The sequence below is a fragment of the Salarias fasciatus genome, chromosome 7 (genome assembly GCF_902148845.1).
Source record: "Salarias fasciatus chromosome 7, fSalaFa1.1, whole genome shotgun sequence".
NCBI lineage: Eukaryota > Metazoa > Chordata > Actinopteri > Blenniiformes > Blenniidae > Salarias > Salarias fasciatus.
The window spans coordinates 286,000-311,362 of NC_043751.1; the positions used below are offsets into that span (position 1 = coordinate 286,000).

Genomic DNA, 25,363 nt, shown 5'->3' on the forward strand with positions numbered 1-25,363 from the left:
AAATGTTGCTGGGATGGCAGCCAACACGTTTCCACAGAGAACTCCTGAGACTGAATGTCCTCAGCGCACAAGCGGTTTGTCTCAAATGGAAAAATGACCACACAATAACACGTGAAGAGGTTGTCCGACTAACTCTAACCCCGAACTGCAAACTCTACTGCTCAGTTCACAAAACCATCCACAAAATGAACCTCCACAGAAAGAGTGTAGCATCTTTCATTTCCTTTTCTGAATGTTGGTCCCCGAGTCGCTGGGCGTGGCTGTAGATGCTGCGGCGTTCGCTCCGTACCTGTCGTAGTCTCCGTTGCACAGCGCCCGGACGGGGATTTTAAAAGCCTGCCACACTGGATCCAGAGTGTTTTTCACCACCTCTGTTTTGTGGCAGATTGTGTACCTGACAGACAAACAACAACACGTTAACCTCCGGTTGAAAGAAGCCTGCGCCTCTTATTTACAGGGGGAGAAAAGTCGTCTTTTCTCGTCTTTGTTGGAGCGTCCCGCTGCTGCAGCCCGCGGCAGAACATTTAGGCTGCCTCAGTAAATACTCAGCCGCACTGAGAGAGAATGTGTTAAGTGAGAGACACTGACGTCGGCTTGAATGAAAGCATCTGCGGGGCACAGAAATCTCCACACACAGACTACACTTAACTCCATCTCATCCGTCCTTTCTGCCTTTATCTCCCCCCGTCAGCTCCGGCCTATTATCTCTGCTCACGCTCGGTCTGCTGGCAGGACGGAGGCATACGGAGCCTTATGTAACGTCATATAGGCAGCTCAGCTCTTATATCTCCTCTCTGGGAGTTTCTGGAGCGTGAAGGAGCCGCCTCACTCTACATGCTGCTTTCACGTGTTGTTGAGTGTGAAATCGAGACAGGTGCCTCGCCTAATTCAACAAATTGATGTCCTGATGGAGAACGTGTCGGCCTGCCAACTTACGATCCGTCTTCATTACTGCGGTAAAAGACGAGGAAGGGGTCCGACTTTCCAAAGAAGTCCTTCTTGTCCAGCTTGTTTCCACAGAACTGGAGCATCACCGACTCCTGAGCGGCAGAACAAACACAACATGAAGGATTTCTCTGCCGCTCACTCCGGAGCCATTCTCGTCCTCTATGGTCACTGAACGCTCACATCTGAGGTTTCTACCGAGGCTCGTCACCCCGGAGTGTGGATGGAACGAGGCGAGAGAGGAGCTGAAGAACATGAATGAATGAAATAAAGCCAAGAACCAGAGGCGGAACCGAGCTCTGAGGCTTCTGACCTGTCTGCCCAATCTGTCTACAGTTCTTAAATGAGAAGGACATGAGCTGGACGGATGGATGGATGGACGGATGAATACATGAACAATGGATAGACTGATGGATGAACAAAGGGAAGGATGATGGGTGAATAGATGGATGGATGGATGGATGGATGATCATCTTGATGTCTTCAAACATTCAGTATCAGATCTGAAAGAGAGAGGAGAAGCTTGAGCGGCAGAGAGAGACTGTAGAGAACAGATCAGTCCAACTGGAGAGAAAAGCCGACAGAGAAGATTTGGCTGTTTTTCATTTGCTCAGCCCACACCAGGAGAGACCTGTTAGCACTTAAAATGGAAACAGACAAGCTTTTCAGTGGTGGAGCATTTAGTTCCAAAGCAGCGCCACAAGAAGCAAATCTCCCCGCAGATGTCCTCACTCTTTATGAGCAGTCGTGGTTTAAGTCATGAGGAGCTTATAAAATACACCAGAGTCCAAACACAGCAGGTTTCCTGCGTATGTGACTTTACTCAGTATAACTTCCCAGAATCCTCGGGCTGTGGTAGTTTAACTCTGAACTGGACAGGAGACTGTCTTCTGATCCACATTCCTGAACTCCCTGAGCGTTAGCAGAGTTTCCTCCAAAGCAGAAGAGGAGCTGCTTCTTTACGCCAACCAAAGCCATGAGGACCAGGTGGAGAACAGATGGAGGGACGACGGAACGACTAACTGGATGTATGGATGGATGGATGTATGGATGGATGACCTGACCGGCTGGAGGTACATGTGTGACGGTGGGAGGTGGCGCTCGGGCGTCTCCTCACCCTGCAGTTGCTCAGCTCCTCCGCTCTCACGATGACGGTTCCACATTTCCTCCCTGGAATCCCGCTGGAAGACAAACACAGCGTCAGAACACGGCGTCAGCAGAACCTGCAGCCCGGACGCCTTCTCATCCTGAGTGTGACGGGACGACTCCTTTAGATTGCGTGTGTGTGTGTGTGTGTGTGTGTGTGTGTGTGTCCTTGTGATGAGACTTCACACAGCTCTCTGACTGAAGCTGTTCCTTTCCCCCCGTCTTTCTTTAACAGTTGCTCGCTGCACACGGCAGCTCCAGGCCAGCGGAAGTGTTTATGGCAGCAGTAATCTTTGGGAGTAAACAGAGTGAATGTCACTGAAATGCTGGAGATAAGAAACTATAAAACACACAATGCTGGAATCCGCCTCGTCTTCATCTGGGTTTCTCCTCGGTGCAGTAAGTAAGCATTAGCGCCCATTAACGGCTTCAGTAAAGGAAGATGGAGACGAGGGAGGCACAGTGACATTTCACTGCTGTTTGTTTGCATGATGGTTATGTGAAGCGGAACGCTCAGCCAATAAAGCCAAAGGAGGCGAACCGCTAAAAATAGACTCGATGAGCGCCACAGACCGCGGGCCTGCTTCACAACCACGAAGGGCAAAGATAATCTCATTTAACTAAGTAGTGTCCGGCCGCCGCCGCCACCTGAGACCGGCCGCCACGCTTTGAAGAAGCATTCAGACAAATGAGCTGAGCAGGCTGAGTGTGTGTGTGTGTGTGTGTGTGTGTGTGTGTGTGTGTGTGTGTGTGTGTGTGTGTTGGGGGGGTTCACAGTGTGGAGAGCGTCTGAGAGGCTGCTGAGTGGAGGAGCAGCGACTCTGCAGACGTCACATCACCAGCCTGCTGATATCAGGAAGCTTCTCCTTCCTCACAGTTCAAGACCCGCGACTCACTTTCTGAACAGCTGAAGCCAAAGTTCAAGTCAAACTCCAAGTAGGAATGCAAGAACACAACGGAAGAGAAGTGTTCAATAAAATAGAAAATAGAAGTGGGAACAAAGTTTGGAATGTGTAGCTCTGGAACCGGAACGCTGGTCTCAGGATTCTCTTCTCTCAGTGTGATGACGTCCCGTCTGCTGTAACGCTGCTGGTTCCGGGACTGACGCAGAGGAATTCATATCGGGATGCAAATTCTTCTGAGGACACTGAATGTGAAAAGGTATTTCATTTCTTTATTTTCCAAAAATTAAATTACAAAACAAAGCCGTGGAAATCTTCCAACTTAAATTATAAAGTAAATGTTCCAACACTAAAACAATGCTCTGAGGAAGAAACTAGAAAAAAAGAAACGCTCCTATAATTGTTTTGTCGTTTGCGGCTTTCAGACCAGCCGGGCTGAACCACGTGGGAGACTTTGGCTTCCTGTTCAGCAGTTTCATCTGGATGAATGATGCTTGTTTCATTTATATCAAGCTGAATTGCTAAGATCTTTGTAATTCTTTTCAGATCGTACTTCAGTCGAGCCTGTAGCTACCTGGGTCTGTTTCATCCTTGTTTTTTTTAAATAAAACACAATTGTTTGGCTGACTAAGAGAAGGTGGAAGCTGCCTTCCTTCCAGACGTGTCTTGGATCATTCTCAACAGAGAAGGTGTGAAAACCCCATGAAGGCTTCATAGAAGTCCAGCTCAAACCCATCTGGACCCGCCGGGGAGCGCTCCGATAGCAGCCTGTAGTTCAGAGAGTGAAAAATCCCAGTCCAGGTTCTCTCTGACAGCGTCCAGTTTTGGAAAGTGGAGTGAATCCAAGAACTGACTGAAATCCTCCTGTGCAGCTGTCGAGTTTAAAGTGTAATTTCCTAATACAATTCTTTAAATCATCCATTTATGTCCTTCAAGCATATTTCCAGATTTAGATGTTGTTTTATAAATGGACTGTTTATCTTGTTCTCCCTTTACCTGCCTAGAGAGTAGTTTCTGTGGCTTGTCACCAAGTTCAAAGCGCCTCTGTTTAAGTCTCAATAGTAATTTGTTCTCCAACAATAGTATTGTATTCATATTTTAATTTAAGAATTATTTTAGAGTCTGACTGGAGTAGTGAATTTCTGTAAATGTTTGTAGTTCCTTTTCAATCTTTCTATTCAACCCAGTCTGCCTCGTTTTGCCTTTTTTTGGTGCAGCTTCGTACGAAATAATTAGCTCTCTAACATACACTTTGAGTTTCCTCCAACATCGTGTCGTTCACCTCGCCATTGTCGTTGGTCTCCAGGAACTGTGATACATGTGGAGTGATGTGTGTTTTAAAAGCCTGATCCTCAAGGAGACGGGGATTAAACACCACCGACGTCTGGGGAGCACGGTTTAAGACTGAGATTAACGGGACTGTGGTCAGATATCATCATGTTGTGATATTTACTGTGGCTGATGTTACAAATCAAGCTGGAATCTACTGTAAAAAATTGAGTTTGTGTATGATCTGTGCACGTGTGAATAAAAAGAGTAATCCCGGTCACAGGGGTGCTGCAGTCTCGAAATATCCACCACCCTGTTTGTTTTCATCAGATTGTTTTGGGGGGGAGGGGCAGAAGAAAACCTATCTAAATGTGGGTCTAGATAAGAATTAAAATCACCTCCTGTCACTGTGTGGCCTGAATCATCATCTGGGATCAGATTGAACACCTTTCTAAAAAAGCTAGGTCATCTGTACTTGGCCCATAAATATATTCACCAGTGTGAAACAGGAAATGAATTGACACGCCCACTTACTATTATGAACCTGCCGTTAGCGTCAGTTACAGATGATAGAAATTGAAAGGGCAGCGCCTTCCGAAAAAGAACGGCAACACTTCAGGCGTTTGATGTGAATGGTGACTGATAGATCTCTGAGATCCAGCTGGCCTTAAAGGAAAAGTTCGATTTGAACAGCTTTCACGTTGTTTATAGAATGAAGTAGAACAATATACTCACCCACAAGGCTTTTCTGATCCCAACAGTGCTTCGGGAGAAATTTAGATCCAAAATCGAGCAGCGGGACATCCGTGTAGGTCTAGCAGACGGGACATCGGTAACGCTGCTCCTAAAACGGCTTTAATCGTCCAAAACCTCATTAGTTTCACCAATATTTCATCACGGTCCGCTCAGCCTCTCCTCCGCCACAGCCTGGTGTCGAGATAAATGTGGTTCTGTTGACCTCTGACCTGAAAGCTTTGTTTACAGCTGCCGTGCCATGCGCAGTCCGGCTCCGGCAGCCGTTCTTCTCTTTCCTCTGCGCTCGCCTTTCGATGAGCTCTTCATCTGTACACTCTGGCTCCAAACTGTAAGGACACCCTTCATATTCAAAGTTCTCGTCCACAACATCTTCATCTGACAGATATTCGTCCATTTTGCACTAAACTGGAAGAAGAAAGTTGCGTAGCCTCCGGTTGCCCCGGAAACAGTGAGCCGTACTGCGCATGGCGCGGCAGCCGTAAACAAAGCTTTCAGTTCAGAGGTCAACAAAACAACCAAAACATTTATCTCGTGACACCGGCCTGTCGTGGAGGAGTTGCGTGAGTGGACCATGATGAAATTTTGGTGAAACTAATGAGTTTTTGGATGATTAAAGCCGTTTGAGGAGCGGTGTTACCCATGCCCCGTCTGCTACACGCATTAAACCGAACTTTTCCTTTAAGTTTCGTTTGCTGTGCTCCTTTAACGTGGGTTTCTTGAAGGAATATTATAACAGGCTTCAATAATTTCAAATGTGATAAAAACTTCACCTTGTTTAACCGTGTGGCCTAAACCACGGACATTCCAGGAGACCAGGGACATGAAATCTAGAGTATTGTTCACAATTGGTACTTTTTTCATTATGATGAAATGCAAACTTAAAGCGATACTTCAACATTTTGGCAAATTGGCCCATTTAGGGCAATTCCCTAGTTATTTAGAACAGCCTACTTACTGTTTTTGTGAGGGCGAGCTGTTGTTTATTCAGCGGTGGGTCTGAGGAGAGCTTCATGGTGGACATAATTTAAGTGGACGGTACATTTGCTTCCCTCGTCAAACTCATCAAATACACAATCCAACAACCCCAAAACACTTTGATGGACACGTTATAATCCGCACATTCACTACACTGTGGAACACCAACAAATAATATTGTAGCGTTACGACACTGAAGCAAATACTGGGAACTACTTTTTCTTTTGAAATCACTACGCCCAGACGCCGTGTTTAGTAAGTAGTTCCGTCTTATCAATCTTCGCAAAAACCACTCAATCTGGTAAGTTTGCATTAATGTTTCACAGCGTAGTGAATGTGCGGATTATAACGTGTCCACCAAAGTGTTTTGGGGTTGTTGGATTGTGTATTTGATGAGTTTGACGAGGGAAGCAAATGTACCATCCACTTCCATTGTGTCCGCCGTGAAGCTCTCCTCAGACCCACCGCTGAATAAACAACAGCTCGCCCTCACAAAAAAAGTAAGTAGGCTGTTCTAAATGACTAGGGAATTGCCCTAAATGGGCCAATTTGCCAAAATGTTGAAGTATCGCTTTAAGATATAGTCTGGCAGCCAATCTCAAACACAAAACAATAACATGAACCGATAAAAAAACTCACCAACAACACCCCCCCCCAAAAAAAAAAAAAAACCCAGAGCATCCCCAAACGAAGAATCCACATCTCATCCACATCTGAGATCGCTGACCAAAAGCAGTAAAACACTCCTAACTGCACCTCATCGGCACACGGCAGGCTGAAGAAAAGTGAATTTAGGATTCACCAAATCTAAAAGTCTGTTCAGAACACGCTTAGATTCTCTTCATCCATAATTAGACAACTGAGTCTTCAGCTTTTTTGATTTGTAAAAGTCTTTGCATCACCAGGATGGTCTAAAGTTCTACTTTGCCCTTGGCAGTGGACGAGAGCTCCGGGCGGGAAGCACAGCGAGTGACGGATCTCCTTCTCGCTCAGCCGCTGCTCCATCACCTCCGCAGCGCAGTCGGGTATGATTAGGATTCGGTCACTTTCAGAATCTTTCCTTCTCTTGTGCTGGATGCAGCGCTACGACCATCATGCGGGGTCTGGATCCTTCTGGTGGTTTGACCTGGTTTATGCAGTGCGCTCTGTCAATAACACCCGGCTTGGTGAAGCTGCTTAGGGATCAGGCTGGACACAAACTCGGCCGGCCTCCCTCTCTCCACTCCCTCCTGGACGCCAGCAGTTCTTATGGTGCGTTCACACCGGACGCGTTGCCTCACGGGCGTCACTGACGCCTCAAAGTTGAGGCGTGTAAAGTGTGGAATTCGACGTGTTCATCTACACACGACGCTTGCAACGTGCGGCAGCTCACTGGCGGGAGTGGGAGGAGCTTCTGTGTCCTGTCTTCATGTTGACAATAGCGGGTCCCATCGAGACACTGGCCTGCTTTATTTAATAAAGAAAGCCAGAAAACGGCGTCGTCAGGCGCCTGTGCGACGTTTTTGGGTTCATCCCATCCTGCAGCGGCGTTCGCAATTTGGCAAATTTCACCGTTTGCTCCAGGAGCTGCGTGAGGATGAGGTTGGCTTTCAGCGGTACTTCCGCCTCTCCCGGACCCAGTTTGACGACCTTCTGGCCCGCATCGGCGCTCTAGAGATGCGCGGATTGCGGTTGCACCTGCGGAGCTCGCGGATAACCGCGGATCGGGCGGATGACGTGTCGAAAAATTAAGATTTTAATTACATTCGGGCGGGTTGTGGTTGAAGCACTCAAATAAAAAAAAAAAAAGCAACTTCAATACACCTAAACACTGTTCTGCGGATGCCGGGCGGGTTCGGTTTAGAAAATTGATAAAAAAAAAATCGTTCATATGGGCGGATAGCGGGCGGATGGAGATTTTAAGAAGCGGTTGTGGATGGAAAAATGAGCCATCCGCGCATCTCTACAGCGCTGAGCGCTCGTCTGTGATTGGATGACGCTCGGCGCTGACGCTTCCAAAGTTCAATTTTCCCAACTTCAGGCGTTGACGCCTGCAACGCGTGAACGCGTGTGACGCGTGTTGCCAACGCTCGAAAAGCGCCTGACGCACGTTAGGTCTGTTGAAGCTGGTCCACCATAGACTTTGAATATAAAAGCAACGGCCGTGACGCTTGCAACGCGTCCGGTGTGAACGCACCATTACACTGTTACGCCTGGATCTCCCTTCAAGAGCCGAAAGCCTGGCTCGCAGAGTTTTATTCTCGTCTTGTAGTTCAGCGACTGCAGTTTCCACTGCTTGGATGCCTTGCTCGTGGTCTGCAGCCTGACTCGGTGGTAGTCAGCCTCTCCGTTAGCTGCCCCGGGGTGGACCGAATGCTCTGAAAACTTTCTTCGAACTTGTCAAATCGCTCATTAAAGAGCTGATGAACTGTAACCACTGCCTTGTTCTCAGCGACTGTTGACGACAGCCTTGTCTCCGGTTTGGATGTGAGGAGTGCTCTCAGTGTCAGCTTCAGTCACAGACAACACAACGCGGCACGATGCTTTCATTGTGATGCTGCAGCAGAGTCAGTCCATTAGCTCAGAGAATAGGAAGAGACACACATCCGCATATTGGATTTGATCTTTTTAGCTCGATTTGTCCGATCCCCTCTTACTTCACTGAGCAGAACTGCTGTGGAAGCAGTCAAGAACACGCCGGAGCGCACAGCCACTCACACTCACCCACCGCAACTCAGAAATAATGGAGGACTTCTAAAAATATCTCTGGATATCTAAAAAAGAAGAAGTCAGGAATAAAATACACAGGTACACACCGAGGCAGACACAGACACACTCACAAGCACCGAGTCAATGCGAGTGAATGACTGCAGGCGGAGGCCGTTACATAAGGCAGCCACAACCACAGCTAAAGCTAAAGCTACAGCTACATCTACTGCTAAAGCTATAGCTACAGCTACAACTACAACCACACCTAAAGCTACAGCTACAGCAGCTACAGCTAAAGCTACAGCTAAAGCTACAGCTATAGCTACAGCTACATCTACAACTGCAGTCACAGCTACAGCTACAGCTACAGCAGCTACAGATAAAGCTACAGCTATAGCTACAGCTAAAGCTACAGACACAGCTACAGCTATAGCTACATCTACATCTACAACTGCAGTCACAGCTACAGCTACAGCTACAGCAGCTACAGCTAAAGGTAAAGCTAAAGCTATAGCTACAGCTACAGCTACAGCTAAAGCTATAGCTATAGCTACAGATAAAGCTACAGCTATAGCTACAGCAGCTACAGCTAAAGCTATAGCTATAGCTACAGATAAAGCTACAGCTATAGCTACAGCTAAAGCTACAGACACAGCTACAGCTATAGCTACAGCTACGTCTACAACTGCAGTCACAGCTACAGCTACAGCAGCTACAGCTAAAGGTAAAGCTAAAGCTATAGCTACAGCTACAGCTACAGCTAAAGCTACAACCACCGCCACAGCTACAGCTACATGCTTCTTGCGTGTCATTCAGCACAGCCCTTCATTGTCTTGCAGCCCTTCACTGTCGCTGCTTCATGGGAAGAAGACATCGACTGACATGAATCTGCTGCAGTCTCGCTCTAACTACTGCCTGACTAACTCTGACAGTTCACCACTTCACCACCACCGCAGCCTGGCAGCCGAGCTCGGCTTCACTCTGATCTGTTGACGTCCGTTGCCGCCCTGCGGGGGCGGCGTGGAGCCGGGTTCAGGTCCGGCGGTACAGGAGGAGTGGAGGACCGAGGGGATGATGGTCGGGCCGCTCGTGACTGACTGCTTTAGAGAAAAACAGCAAACTGCTCTGCTCACAGCTGGAGGAAAGAAAGGCTCTGCCACACTGTGAGCTAGCCTTCATTCCTGTTATCATGTCACAAAGCATTATGGGATTGATCCACTGACTCAATGGGAGGTGTCTTGGTGTGTCTAAACCTGCACATCTCTTCGTCCAGCGTTAGATGGGACAGTCGGATCGGTCAGTGTGAAGCCATTCGATCAGATCAGGGAAAGTGAAGACGTGAAGGGAGGTTCTGCTGCGCTGAACTCTGACACCTCTCTGATCACACAACGTCCACAGACAAGACCAGAGACCGATGTGAAACCCCTCTGCCATCTTCCATCCGACTGACAGCCCCTTGTGACAGTCGGGTGTTTGTTGAGACTCGTGTGAGCGGTGGAAGCAGATCCACTCTCTGAATCCGTCATGAACCGCTTCCAGGTTTGACTTTGTTCCATTATTCAATGATTCAAACTTTTTCATTTAAAAGCTGTCCCCGTCCCCGAGCCCATGTTTACCGCCTGCCGGCTCTTTAACTATTCATTTCGCCGGGCTGTTAGAGACCAAGCACCCTTTCATCCACATCTTGGCCCAATTACTGGCTCCTGCTTCTCTTCACTTCAAACACAAACGGTGGCAAGCGACGGTAAAGCCCCGATCCGAGTCTCCGCTGAGGAACACAATGAGATGTGAAGACGGCGCTCGGTGGCACCTAATGACAGTGACTCTGATTAAAGCGAGGCGTCTTCTGCTGCTTCGCTTTGACTCGGGAGCATCTAATTAAAAACCATCACAAGACGCAGTGTGAGTGAGCTACTTACATCAAAGGTTTTTCCAGCCGGCTGCCCAGAGACCCCACGATCTCCCCCAGCGTGCAGAAGGCCTGACCCAGGAAGTCCTGTCAGCGGCAGACCAGAGAGACAGCCGTGAGGACAACTGCCTCCAACACACAGAGCAGAGACCAGAGCGCTCAGTCGCCACCCGAGGGACGAAGCATCGATGCCCTTTATTCATCTTTATTATTAACATTGATGGCTGGAAAATTGTGATTATGCCATGAAAACAGGGGATAACGGTGCATGAGGCGGATATTACACAGTTTGAGATTTTATCTGAATGTCAGTGAGTCAGATTTGTTTCCTGGTAGAGAGCTGAAGATAATCAAGATTATAAACGTCCATTAAAGAGAGCTTGTCATGTTTTACTGAACACAGGAATACAGTTATGGCATCTAGTGCTGCTGCAGAAAAACACAGCGACGCAGAGCAGACAGTGTGTGTGTGTGTGTGAGTGTGAGAGAGCCACATATCGACCAGTTTGATCTAAAGAGGAGAAAAAACAAAGAGCGTGTCTGGAGATTTCTCCAGAGAGACTGAATCCAGTGCCGAGCCGAGCCGCTCTCCTTCCTCTTCCTGTTCTGCAGCCGTCAGCAGCTTTCATCCACTGACTCCGGCTGAACAACATCAGCGCTCAACATTTTCTTTTTCCTCTCACTTCATATTGTGGATGAAGGACAGGTGTTCTTTTTTTTTTTTTTTCTTCAGAAAACTGGAAAAAAACTCATTTACACACAAAAAACCCAAACCCTCCACAGAGCCTTCAGTCTGAAGACCAGCTAAACGCAGGACAGCTGACTGAAAAGCCTGAGCAGTGAATACCGGAGGGGAGGCGCTGGACTTCTGATGCTCAGCATCTTCATGTCGTCTCCACCCAGACATGTGACCCAGAGGACGAGGGGGAAGAGTCCAGGGGGAGGTCTCCAGCAGACCTCCACCCATTGTTCACGCTGTGTATTTGTGTGTGTGTGTGTGTGTGTGTGTGTGTGTGTGTGTGTGTGAACAGGCTGAACAGATGAGGCGTGTTGTGTCCGGCGGGCAGAAAGCTGCTCCTGAGATCTGAGCCGGTGCTGAATAAATTTCTGCCTCTGCTGACGTCCAGAGACAAAGAGAGAGCAGCCGTCTCCACCCGGCCCCTCCGCTCCGTCACGCCACGCCTCACCGGCGCTCCTACCAGGACGCTCTGGAAAGGTCCCGTAGTGCAGTGAGTCTGGTCTGAATAAGAATGAACCACATGAGGAAGAGACGCTGAGACGAAGACCAAAATAAAAGAGGAAGCAATGAAACGGGTGAGACCAGACCAGGAGGAGACACGGGACGCCACGGTGTCCTCTGACTGTATCAAAACAGCACAGCTCACATACGTGTGTTCAACAACAACCTTCGACCTTATGAGGAGCCGTAACTCTGAACTTCACCTCCAAACATCGAACAGGCCTTCAGTCAGTTATCAACAATATTCACGTCTTTTCATGGAAGAATATTTTTTCATGTCTGCTTTGATTCCAGAGATAAAATGGTCAATGAGGTTTCCTGACAGCGCACATTTTCAGCCCTCTTTACAATCATTCCCTCTCTCACACACACACACACACATACACCGTGAATCTGAGGAGTGGAGGATGAGCCGCAGTCACAGTGGAACGTAAAGAGCTGAGACGCTGGACCCAGACGTGCGCCCGGCTCAGTCGCACGCCGTCAGGTTGAGCATTAACTCTTCAGGTCACGGTTCCAGCTGAACTTTATCAGCCGGCCAGACGCCAAGGACACGCTGGCAACGCTGCACGCCGCTAATGTTTCAGCAGTCAAACACAGGAAATGTCAGCACAGCGTTTAAAGGTTGTCAGACAGAAAGCAGATGTGTGCACGGCGGCGGTGACAGGACTGCTGATGAGGGGGAATCCGGACTAACGGAGAACACTGCCTTCAGGTCGGCCGTTTCTGAATGAAGCAATACGGTCCGGAATTTTGGGGAATTTGGAGAACATTTCACACACAGGAGCACTGGACGTGACGCATGCCTGTCGGGATGGAAAAGCAGGAAGTGGGATGCGCGCAGCCTTTAATGAGGCTCTACTGTAAGGCCCGTCTGGGCTCATCTGGCCCGCAGCTACTTCAGCACAAGGTATGCAAACCATACGGCACGAGAAAAACATCTGCTGTGAAGGGAGCAAGGAGTCATGGTCAGAGCTGCCCCTGGAGCTGCCACAGGAGATACTGTACTGGACGCATCTGCATCTTTTCCCCGCGCTTCCTGTTATTTATAGCCGCGCTGTGGCCGGACAATGGAGCCGTTACTGCGTGCCAGATCTGCAGTCCCACACATCCACGGCGACGACAGGATGCATCCAAGCGTCCTCGTCTTCATGCTCACTGTGACAGCCCCGCGGCCACGAGGGGGGAAGCAACCCCCCCCAGCAGCTGGGAGCGAGGCGGGGCTGGGTGGGGGTGCAAAGCTGTGCTTCCAGTGAACGGCCTTCGACGGCGATGGACGCAAAACCGAATAAATCGTTTTCATTGAAGGAAAGTTTTGCGTTCAGAAGACAGGGTTTTGAGAACGACTGATGTTCAAATGGAGCAGTTTGGAGTTGATTTTTGGAGGAATGAATCGCCGCAGCCGTGGACCGCCGTGCGTCACGAGACGCCACGTCTCCATGACAAAACAAAGGTAAAGGACCCGTGTTTTGCACTGATGTGGCATCAGGGACCCATCCGGACTCAGGTGGGTGTAATTTATGATATTGTGGGAATTAAAGATCATATTTAATGTTTAGTTTACTGAATGGTGCAGCTGTCTTACGATCCTGTCGCCTCAGCCCACGTTGAATCTCTGCTCCTCTTTAAGAGTCTGTGGCGGGCCAGAGGAACAGAAGGCCGTCTGCTCCCTGATTGGACAGTTCAATTTGTCCCAATCCAGTGAGACAGAGGAGTCAAGACTATAGCAAAATTCACAACCACAACTTCAGAGAGTTGCACGGAGTTTCAAAGCGTCGCATCTCAAAACAGGCTGTTTGCAAAGGAGCTTCTATTTCTTTTCACAAATGCAAATATGTTTTACAGCCATGCAGATCCATTTTCTACACATTCACTGAGGTTAATTTTTGTGCAGATTGTTTTTTACAGCATGAAAGAACTTGATTTACAAATACAAACTGAAATTATGTGCAAAAATTAATTTTCATCTTCATTTGCAAAATATTACGGGCTCAATAAAATACTTTATTGAGCCCATAAGCTTCGGACTGTGGCGTCCCGATTTCCCATCGTCTCGCAACCCATTTCATAAAGCCACAGTTTAGCTTCTCCGTTGCCGTGAATCAGGGTTTAGCTGCACGTATAGGCGCTCCCCTCGGCGGAGCGAGTTCGTCAGTGTGAAAACTGGTATCAGTCGGCTGTTATTGACACAGTTTTCTTTAAACTGAGCTTAATGACTTGCAGAGCATCTCTGGACGGCAGTCAGTGTGTTTACGGTGAGGATGAAGGACCTCAGGCTGTGTTTTAGTCCTGAAAGTATCTGTTCTTAGTGTCCTCCGTCACTTCCTTGCTTGCTGACTGTAGAAAACCTCATTTATTTCACGTCACCATCACGTCTTTAGGATGAAGTCATTTCTGTCTAAATACTGATGAGTCATAAAAGCAAGACGGCGATTAAATCTGAAGAGCAAATGCAGTTAATCCAAAATCAGTCAAACAGTAAACACAATGAGCGCTGTCAAATGACAAGCGCTCAGAGGATTGTTGGTGATTCTTCCCACCGCGGAGATGACTTGTGACCGTCGTCTCTTCCCCATGTGATATCAGCGGAGCAGCATTTGATTCGGAAGCAGAGCGAGACGTGAAAGCCCTCCTGGATGTCTCCGCTGTGGCTCGGGAGAATCTTCAGCGGAATTTAAATGCTAACACGAGCGCTTTGTCCCTGTTACACCACTCTCACCCCGAACATTCACATTCAAATCAGGCCGCTATTGTGCTGGAAGGGGAAACGTGGCAGGATGATATTTCACTGAATGCATGACTGATTGTTGACCAGCGAGGTGAAGGAGACACTCACGTGTTTGGAGAGGTTGTCACTCTTGCAGTCCAGATCGTACCTGCAGAGGGGAGAGAAGAGGCGGCCGTCAGGACCGGATCAGGGTCTGGGAGGCGGATCTCTGACCCGGAACCACACACAACGGGAATAACCAGCTCCAGACTGCAGATGTCCTCTCTCACGGTGTGGCGTTAATCCAGAACACCTGACTAAGCACAGCGAAGACGCTGCTCAGCCGCCATGCGGGCTCGTCCCTTCAAACGGTGCAGATGGGATTTCATGGATGAGGTGAAGCATCTGTTAGCAGGAGGCAAAGTACGACAGCGAGCTGAGAGCAGAATTACATGTAAGACATCGCGTTGGTAAACCTGGACGACTGCAGCACTGGTCGCTCTCACGAGGATGTGAATCGGAGTCAGCTTGTGGCTTGTTTCCATGATCTATTTCTGTGACAGACCATCGTCTGCTGATTCCCTCTTCTCCGACCCAGCTGTGCCTGAAAGTTACTGATCAGGAGACGCTCCAGTCCAGGTGAGAATTACTCCTCGCTTTAGCTCTGCTGTCGATGGAGCCGAGACAGTCTCTACTGTGGAGCGGTGAAGCCACAAGAAACCCAGACCCCCCCCAGACCTACCCCAGGCCAGGGCCCTGAACAGGCCGCCCGCTGTGCAGAGCTTCGGCACGCTGAACCTGACATGAGCAGCCGGCAGGTTAAATAATTTGCGAGGCTGTTTGAGTGGAATGCGACGTCTTCTGGACTCTGTAACACAGCAGCCACGTTCGGAAGGTAATGAGCTGGAAGCGTCTTTACACAGATGACATTTTGTTCTGGGAGGAGACGGCACACAAACGCTGGCAGGGCTTGAAGAAGCGATCAGCCGGCCGGATGAAGCCGATCCGAGTCCCGGGAGCAGGCGGCAGCTCTGAGCGTCTCAGACTGCTTCCTTTATGTCCGTCCCACTGAATCACCTCTGAGTCCAGGATCAGGTTGTTCCACTGTTGGTTTATCGGCACCAAGACGGGACCTGATTCATTTCAGTGGATCAATCCCATCATGCTTTGCTGGTTGTGGCAGGGGATACAGTTGCTTTGCTTTTAGCCAAACATCAGGGGAGCAGATCTCAGACATGAACTCAAACTGCTGAAAGACACTACAGTCCTCCTGAGCGCTGGAGGCGTCCGGCGTTTAGACCGGCGCGTCTCTGCTGTCAAACCGCCGCTTTCGCCGTGAAGCAACGCGGCCTCGTTACAGATGCTGTACGTTTGTTGCGCTCATCTATTTTTAGTGCTTACATTTACATAAGCGCCGCGGCGTTTATGGTTAAATGTAGTGAGAGCGGCTGACAGCTGGAGTCTGACTCCTGTTCACCACACACACACACACACACACACACACACACACACACACACACACACACACACACACACACACACACACACACACACACACACACACTCACTCACTCACTCACTGGTTTCTCACTGAGTTCTACACTTTTCTTTTTCATTGCATCAATTAAAGTTCCTTCACCTGAGAAAACAGCTGAAATGTGTGAATATGTTTCAATCAAAGCAAAGCCGAGCTGAAAGTGAGACAAATGAAGATGAAACTCACAGAATCACACTGAGAAGAGTTTAAAGATCGAGGGTCCCTGGAAGCTGGTTGAAGCCAGAGATTCTGAGTAGAAGATCATTCTGAAAGAAGCTGGAACACTTTTTCTAATCGATCAATAAACTCTGCTCAGCTCGGAGCAAAACAGTCGAAAGTTCCTACAACTGCTTCTGCAAACAAAACAGAGAACAAAAGCATTTTCTGTCCCATGCTGCTCACACACACACACACACACACACACACACACACACACATGGAGCCGGAGTGTGTCAGGCGTGTCGATAATGGTGTGTTCTTGGGAGAGTGCAGCCGAGTGTGTCAGTGGGAGCGGCGGAGCGCTCGCCGCCATGTAGGCCAGAGCTGGCGGGACGAGCGGCGCTAATGCGACTCCATACGAGGGCAGGAGGCGTGCGGCTGTCATGCAACTCGCCGCAAGCAGAAACACACAGGTGTGCGCTTCATGTTCTATTCGGCCGCTCGGCTCCGTCACTCCAAATGCTCATGAATGATTCAGCTCATTTTATTTAATTATGAGAGGCGGGGGGGGGGGGGGGGGGTATGGACCATGACTGGGCTGCACACGGGAGCGTTTGCTCCGTGTCCCACGGCGTCTTGTGAGTGTGCACGGCCACGTGCACGTGTGTCCGAGTGCGTGAGCGGATGGAGATGACATCACTCTGCAGCGGCACTGGGCCAGACCGGGTTCTCCGGGCTCCGGCTGCAGGAGGGGGGAGGGGGAGGGGCGCGCGCGCGCGCGCGTGTGTGTGTGTGTGTGTGTGTGTGGGGGGGGGGGGGGGGGGGGGGGGGGGGGGGGGGGCAGCGGCTGCTCAGAGCTCCTTCTGAACTGAGCAGTGATGACTAATGACGGCACAAAAACAAACAAGGCTGGAGAGGCAAGCAAACAACAGCAGACAGCGGGCCGGGCTGACACACACACACACACACACACACACTCAGGGTGCACCATACACACCATGACGCGCCACACTCACCGTGCACACCGCAGGCCGTGCACACCGGACTCACTGTGCACACCATGTGCACATCAGACACCGTGCGCACCAGATACCATTCACACGTCGTGCACATCAGCTCGCTGCGGCCGGCCCATCAGGTGAATCAGATCTGGCTCTCGTTTCCACACAGGGCTGAACTCACGGCTCTGCTGCAGTTTCTTTTTCAGCAGAAGGAATATTTTTGAATCGTCTGCTCCTACATTAGCTTTAACACGTTTTTCACTGCCGATCGCCACTGGAACATCGCTGCCTGCAACTCAGAGCTGATTTACTAAGAGCCTCAACAAACAGCGCTTCAAATACACCGTGTCTGCTGTCAGTGTGTGTTTTGTGGGTGATGAACTAAGATTAAGTCAATGAGTGACGTGAAGTACAAACAGGAGCATTTAAATCAGGACTGTGTGTGACTGACTGCTGTTAGTGAATGGATGAATACAAATACAGCATGGAATGAGGTTTAATGGTTCTCAAGCACATCAGCATTAGAGAGACGAACGTGGTAACAACAAAAAATGTGAGATGATCAGACGCAAAGTCAAAGCTGTGGGAATAAAAAAAAAAAAAACAGAGGAGATTCTGAAAAAAATGAGGTGAGAATGGAAAACAGAACATTTATTCAATAGAATCCAGAAAAACTTCTTGGCTCAGGGCTGCTTCACAGCTGCTTCGAAGCATTAAAATGATTTCAGATATGGACGTTACATTGTGTGCTGTTTATTTAATCCATTAGCATAAACTCCTGCAGTATTTCCTGTGATGTGGTAAACATCCCGATTCCCCACATTATTCATGAGTTCATGCTGGGTCCTGCAGACCGGCCTCCTGGTGTCTGCAGTGTGTGGCTGCTGCTGCTGCTGCTGCCCCGAATTATTCACTTCTTCTTCTTTCCTCTTTTCTGTGGTCTGATCCAAGTTGCCACACTTGATTAGAGCAAAGCATCCAGTTGGGGGATTTCCAAGAGGAAGAGGAGGAGGAGGAGGAGGAGGAGGAGGAGGAGGAGGAGGAGGAGGAAGAGGCCGGGAGGTGTGGAGCGCTGTGCATGTCTGGGAGGAGGAGGAGGAGGAGGAGGAGGGGGGTCAGCTGGGTTTCCAGCAGTGTGCTCTGGCTCCCGGTCGTTGGAGGGGACGGGAGGGGACGGGAGGGGACGGGAGGGGACGGGAGGGGACGGGAGGGGACGGCGGCTTGATGGAGGCGTCCGTCCTGCAGCCATCTGAACTCCGATGTGGAAGGAAGAGAGGTGGAGGTAATGAAAGGCCTCCGGGAGCCGCGGTGGACCGTTTCCAGACCTCAGGACACGAGCTGGGGGAGCCAGCGCACGTGTGTGTGTGTGTGTGTGTGTGTGTGTCTGTGTGTGTGTGTGTGTGTGAGAGATGGAACAACATGAGAGCAGGCCTGAGAAGCAAAGCGGACAAACTGTGTCTGTCTGAGTTTTAGGGCAGAATTTTTATGGTTTAAGGATTTTTCTCTCTATCTCTCTCATGCACACACACACACACACACACACACACACACACACACACACACACACACACACACTCCCCGAACAAAAAATCCAATGTCTGCAGATTTCACAGCTTGTCATCGTGTAGCTGAACGACAGAAAAACAGTTTGTTGTTTATTTTGTTGACGTCGTATCAGAACCGCTGAGGTTTAGTGATTAAACGCTGTAAAGTATGAATGTTTTGAGAATGTGAGCAGTGAATCCCAGCTTTTTACATCTAAACGATGTGTCAATAATAAACGTTTTATACCTGAAAGAGAGAAATCGAGGTTTTCTTTCCGCATTTTCAAAGCAGTTCATCTATTAAATGCATCGAGAAAAGGCAGCAGACGGTGTGGGGATGACGGGAGGAGGGAGGAAGACTCCACCGCCTCTTGAATGAAACAGAAAAACAGTAAACTTCTGCTGCATATTCTGACCTGATTTATTTCCTTCCTTGTATTTTCCTGTGTTTTAAACATGGGTCAGTTACTTTGTTGCTCCAGCTTTAACGTCATCGTCTCTTCTTCAGCTACATCATGACTCGGTGGAGCTTCGTGTCAGAAAACGTGTTTTCAAACGTTAGTAACTGCGATCAGACGCTGTAACTGTCCGTCCCTTCGTGATGTTCTCTCCGTCCTCCTGAAGCGTCTGAGGATGACGGGGAGGCGCCGGAGAGCTAATCAGCGAACCCCGGCGGTGTGTTCGTCGGGTGCGGCGCTGCTCCCAGGTGGCTGATCGTCTCTGATCGTGTCCACAATCAGCCTGATGATGGCAGCGATCAGGCGTCATCCTGACGCCCCGGCGGCGGCGAGTCGCCGCCTTCCTGCTCCGCTCTGTGAACGATTTGCTGCTAATGACTGTTGAGGCTGACGGGTATTGACTGGAGGCCTCGGGTGAGCGCGCACACACACACACACACACACACACACACACACACACACACACACACACACGGTACACTGCGTGGACAGGAGCAGGTCGCTGTGTTTAGAGGACCTCCATCTCTTCATGCGCCGCCTGGCGCAGCACCAGCCCCGTCCGGCCAAACCAGGAGGAGCCGGACTCCCAGCAGAGACCGGTTCTACCTGCGACTCGCTGTCTCAGTCCAGAAAACTGCTCTTTTATTTAGTGTCAGACCATGAATATTTCAGAACACACACACACACACACACACACACACACACACTCACACACACACACTTGGGGTGGAACTCACAGGTCGAAGCGCAGGTTCTGCCTCTCCTCGAAGAAGTAGTCCAGGATGAACTTGCGGACGAAGTCGGGGTTGAGCGTGTTGTCGATGACCTCCGTCCTGCCGAACTGAAGCAGAGCAGACGGTGAGACGCAGACCGGACTCTGCTGGGACCCAGCGGATCAAACCTCGACGCTTTTCCAAATTCACACAGTTAAGAATAATCGCATGATTGTGTTTTCATTTCTAGCTCATATTACAGTAAAAACCTCAAAGTGCAACAGGAGCTAATTAAATCCAGCAGGGATGTTTTGAAGCGCTCTCCAGTCTGCGGTGGTCTCAGGTGGTCTGGGACTGAACCAGGGGGGTCGGTGGTCCCCCACAGCGCCGTGTGGAGATGAGCACCGCGGCGTCTGTGGTCAGAGTGAAGCTAACCCACAACGGGGCGATCCCAGTGGAACCCTTTCAAAGGGAAATCTAGAAACTACAGGGAAAGGCCCAGACGTCTGAGTCTCAACTGGAAAAGCGCTTCAGGGACGGAGAGAAGTAAGGCTGAAGCTGGTCATGAGCTGAAGCTCAGGAGGGAACAAAGACCACAGACAGGAAACTCTTCAGTCAGCGCTCCTCCATCAACGTCCTGCTTCCACAGAAACAAGTGCAAACGGTGAGATTTCAACACGGTTGGGTCTTTTATCGGAGGAAACACCAGCGTCCAGATTAAAGAGCATCTTCCTCCTGCAGCTTCAGCTGAGCTCAACCAGCCGACGTCAGCAAGACAGCAGCAGCAGTCAGTCCCTTTATCAACCGTCAGAACGTTATTTCCACACTCCAGAAACAGAAGCATGATTTTGAATTTATCATGAGATCCTGCAGCCATCAAGCCAAAGTGGAGTCCAAACTCTGGCTCGGGGGCCAATTTTAGGGTTTTGAAACCTCCTGAAACACGATCAACACAGATAACAAGGACTGGACCGAGTTCTGCTTCTGAATGGAGCGTTAACAGGTGGACTCACCCAACTGCTGCTGACTGAGGCTGAAGGAAGGCCAGAGAGGTTTCCTCCGGGAAAGATCAAGGGTTCTGTTTTATTCTGTTCTGTTCAGCTGCAGTGCCGTGTTTCTCTGAGAGGCTCGAGCCTTCAAACACTTCAATATTATATAATATAATATAAACCAGTATCCAATATCAATATAAACCAGAAACACTCAAAGCACCTGGACACACACACGTGCACGCACACGCGCACACGCACGCACGCACGCACACACACGCACACGCACACGCGCGCACACACACAGGTACTCACCTCTCTCCATTCCCTGTTGGCGATTCCTTGAGTGTACAGGACACAGACTGAGGAGGAGAAGAAGAGTGGAGGGTCACAGAGATCCAAGAGGTTTCACCAGTGAACAGACCCCCCCAACACACACACACACACACACACACACACACACACACACACACACACACACCCTCCACCCCCCCACCAGAGGAAAATTCCCCAAATAAATGTCACAACAATGCAGCGTGATGATATTTCAGAGAAGAGTGTGTGTGTGTGTGTGTGTGTGTGTGTGTGTGTGTGTGTGTGTGTGTGCGGGAGAATCCTCCTGATTAACATTCAAACATCTTCATCCAGAGTCCTGAAGTGTTTCGAGAACAGAGTGAAGCAATCAGCTGGCACTAAGGTGACATTTCATTTACATTCCAGCAGCCTTTACTGTACACACACACACACACACACACACACACACACACACTGATGAAATGTTTATAATGTCAACACAATACCCAGATTAAAGGTCGATACATGCTATTTATTTTACCTCTTTTTTCTTATTTTGTCTGCTGGTTTATACACACACACACACACACACACACACACACACACACACACACACACACACACACACACACACACACACACACATCCTGATGTGGCTGGTTGCGTCCTGGAGAAAGCCCAGAGAGCGGGGTGTGCAGCAGCTGGTCCCTCTGTCCTCCTCTAAGGTTCTCAGAGCCCAGCCTGTCAGCCGATGCTCAGGGAGAAGTAAACACCGGGGCGGCGTGCTGGGCCCGGGAGACCGGCCGCAGGAGGTCCACTGCTCAGCCGCTGAGGGGCTCACAGCACAAACAGAAGCCCCGGGGGAGGAAAGTCACTCCCAGACGGCCCGATGCAGACCAGCGCTCATGACACAGACTTCCTGTAAGCTCCCTGCTGCTAGCAGGGACTGCACACCAGACCGGATGAGAGACGCTGTAACGTCCGAGGGGGACGTGATTATTACATGTACACTCTCTTCGTTTGTTCATCGGTCTTTGACTACTTTTTGACCACAGATCTCAGATCAGGACTGATCAGACCAAAGCAGATCTCCACTGGTCTCAGGTCCATCCCTTGTGCTTCTCGGCCCAAACAAATCTCTCCTGTTGTTGCTTTTCCTCAATCGTGGTTCCTCGCAGCTCTTTGACCCTGAAGTCCTGATCGGTTCTGTCTCCTCTGAACAGCTGATCGAGAAGTGTCTGCTACCGGATCTCTGTCTTCAGTGATCTGAGCTGCTGGTAACTGGTGATCGGATGACCTGATCCTGACTCCTGGTCCTCAGCTCAGACAGTTTCCTTGGAGCACTGGAAGGTTTTTGTTCTACACTCAAGGACACCTTCAATGTTTGTGCAGCTTTCTGGACTGACTGACCTTCAGATGGAGCGTGGTTTCTCTTCACTCAGCTGATCGGTTCTTGTCATAATATGAATTCTAACAATTCAGTCAGCTGCGGACCAGCCTGACTTCTGCACCATGCAGCTGATGGTCCTAACCTCTTTCAGAAGGCGAGAAACTCGGACGAGGCCCAGCTGTGAAGAGGAGACCCTTCGGGGGGGGTAAGGAGGGTCAAGGTTTTGTGTTCACTCAGAGTTCTCATCCTTTAGGGAGAAACTACCATGTAAACAGTCACGAAAATAAACAAAAACAAGTTGCAAGAAGTTGTTTTGTGGATGAAGAAGGGAGAGACTGAGGGAAGAGTTACTTTAAACGCAGCACCAGAAACTCTAAATCCAGGGTCTGATCAGCGAGGCGATCACTGAGGGAAATAAACAGATGGATAAATAAATAAGTGGGTAATCAGGCACGTGAAGCTCCGTGTGATTTGCATGAAATCCATCTGAGCTGATCTTGTGACTTCACATTGTGATTAGCTGCAGCAGTCATTAATTGATTGTAAATTTATGCCTGAGTGAAAGTCTGAGCTGCCGCCAGCACGGAGCCATCAGACGGAAAGTCTTCCCGGGTTCGAGGATCTGCGATGCGTGGGGTTTGTGCTCGTGTCTTTTTATAGCCGGGGTATCACTGCAAACATCGTGGAAAGTCGCAGCCAGCCTGGAAGCTTCACGCTGGTTTTAAGCGCCAACACCAAGAACACATGTCCCCAATTATCCGGGTCTGGTGCGGCTGCACAGGCGACGGGACTTGCTGTGTTTTGGCAGGCCGTCGCTCTGGATGCTGGATGTGCGGCACTGTGGACGCTGTGGGGGGGGGCGGGGGGCTCAGCTGGTCCACTCCGCTCTCCTCCGCTCATCCTGCCGCCGAGCCTCCGACGCCACATGGTCTCCCTGCCTGTTGTTGTTTTTGTTTTTTTTGTCATTGTGGAGGAGGGAAAACGCATCAATCGCACGTCTTCGCATAGCGATGCATCATCGCCGCCGCGCAACTCCGCCTCCCGGCCGCTGCCATCGAGACGGCGGGCGGCTGAAAACTGCTGCTTAACACACTGCTCCTCCTCCTGCATGTGGGGAACGAAGAAACTCTGCTAATGCCCTTTTCCAATCCGCTGGAGCAAACTGATCAGAGTGCATCCACATCCACGCACAGGAGAACAACAACAGGGACACAACACACACACACACACACACACACACACACACACACACACATACACACACAGGATTGCTGTTCAGCTATATTAACTAATATGAATATGGTATGTGAGCATGCCCCGGGCTGCGTGTGTGTGTGTGACTGTGCGTGTGGGTGCACGTGCGTGCGTGCGTGCGTGTGTGTGTGTATGTCTGCCGAGGCGGTCTAATGCCGTGTGACTGGGGCCGGTGCTGTCAGCAGAGCAGAGACATGGACGCAGCACAAGTGCCTCCTTGCATGAACGTTGGACTGAGAGGAGATGCTCGTCCGCCTTTCCCGCCGTCTGACATTTAAAGGTCCAATCCGCGATTCTAAGAGCTCATCAATTATACACACACACACACACACACACACACACACAGTGTGGATTTTCCCTGGGAGAGAGCCAGGTGGTGCTACACAGAGTGGATGGAAAAAAGAAGGAGAAAAATGTCTGGAGAAGTATTTTCTTTCCATGTTTAGTTATTTTTAGAGAGCTTTTAGGAGACAGGGATGTCACAGCTAGTTAGAGAAAACAAAGCAGGAATGACAGATGAAAACAAAGAGAAGCAGATTGGAGTCCTGGAGCCGGTCCCACAGGGACTTCCTCATCTCACAACGTAAAAAAAAAAAAAAAGGATTTTTAAATCTGAAGGATAACCAAGAGTTTAAATGAGAGAATTAAAACCGCTTCTCAACCCTCAGTGCAGGAATCTGAAGTTAAATCTAGAACACGTGATAAATTGGCCTTTGCCTTCATTTTGAAGGTTCTTACCTGACAGTGCTTCACTGTGACTTTCTGAAAATCTTTCTTTACATTTTTTAACAGCAGCAATGTGAGTGCTGAATGAGAGATATCTTGAAACAAGAAGACCGTAGAATAAAATCAATACTTTCAACATCATAACGATCTGAAGACACCTGCACCAACATTATATTTCTCAACATCTTAAAGGTTAAGTCCCGTCCTGGACACAGATTCCAGAGTTTTGTGTTCCTATAATATAAAATACAATTCTTAGCACAATAATAATTATCCCCCATTGAGTATTCTGAAGCTTTGAAAAACCTTAGCAAAGGGAGTGATGACCAGAAAGACTGAAACATCACACACTGCATTTAAAACTTGACCGTGTCGAAAAATGTGTGTTCAAACTGTTCTCACACATTTCTACCTGGCATCAGTGCGCCCCGATGAATGAACATTAGCATTTTACCTCCATTTACTTTACACAGCCTTCAAATATTTTAGTTAGGCTGGGAAACACATGGCCTGAGTCATAAACATTCATATTTAAAATCATAATGAATGATTTATTTGTCATTTCATATTCAGATGAAGGAGCAAACCAGGGATCTGGAGGATCTGGAGGACCTGAAGGGTCTGAAGGATGTGAATCTGCCACCGACAGACATGATCAGAGGTGCCCCTTCAGGTACTCTCCCAAACATTTCTTTAGGTGAAAGGATGAATAAGGAGTCGCTCACAGCAGTCAGCCAATCAGAAGGAAGGAAGACGTCTCT

The 25,363-nt window shown here is 49.3% G+C and overlaps 1 protein-coding gene across 2 annotated transcripts in view; it reads right to left on the reverse strand.

Moving 5' to 3' along the window:
- Positions 1–25,363, reverse strand: part of LOC115391444 (copine-8-like) — a 62,695-nt gene that overhangs the window by 23,727 nt on the left and 13,605 nt on the right. For both annotated transcript variants that reach the window (XM_030095710.1, XM_030095709.1), the window contains exons 3-9: positions 21,254–21,300; positions 19,974–20,077; positions 14,667–14,706; positions 10,601–10,677; positions 2,063–2,126; positions 937–1,040; positions 290–394 (exon numbers count right to left, since the gene is read on the reverse strand). In XM_030095710.1, coding sequence (XP_029951570.1) covers positions 290–394; positions 937–1,040; positions 2,063–2,126; positions 10,601–10,677; positions 14,667–14,706; positions 19,974–20,077; positions 21,254–21,300 — 541 coding nt within the window. The remainder of the gene's footprint in view (positions 1–289; positions 395–936; positions 1,041–2,062; positions 2,127–10,600; positions 10,678–14,666; positions 14,707–19,973; positions 20,078–21,253; positions 21,301–25,363) is intronic.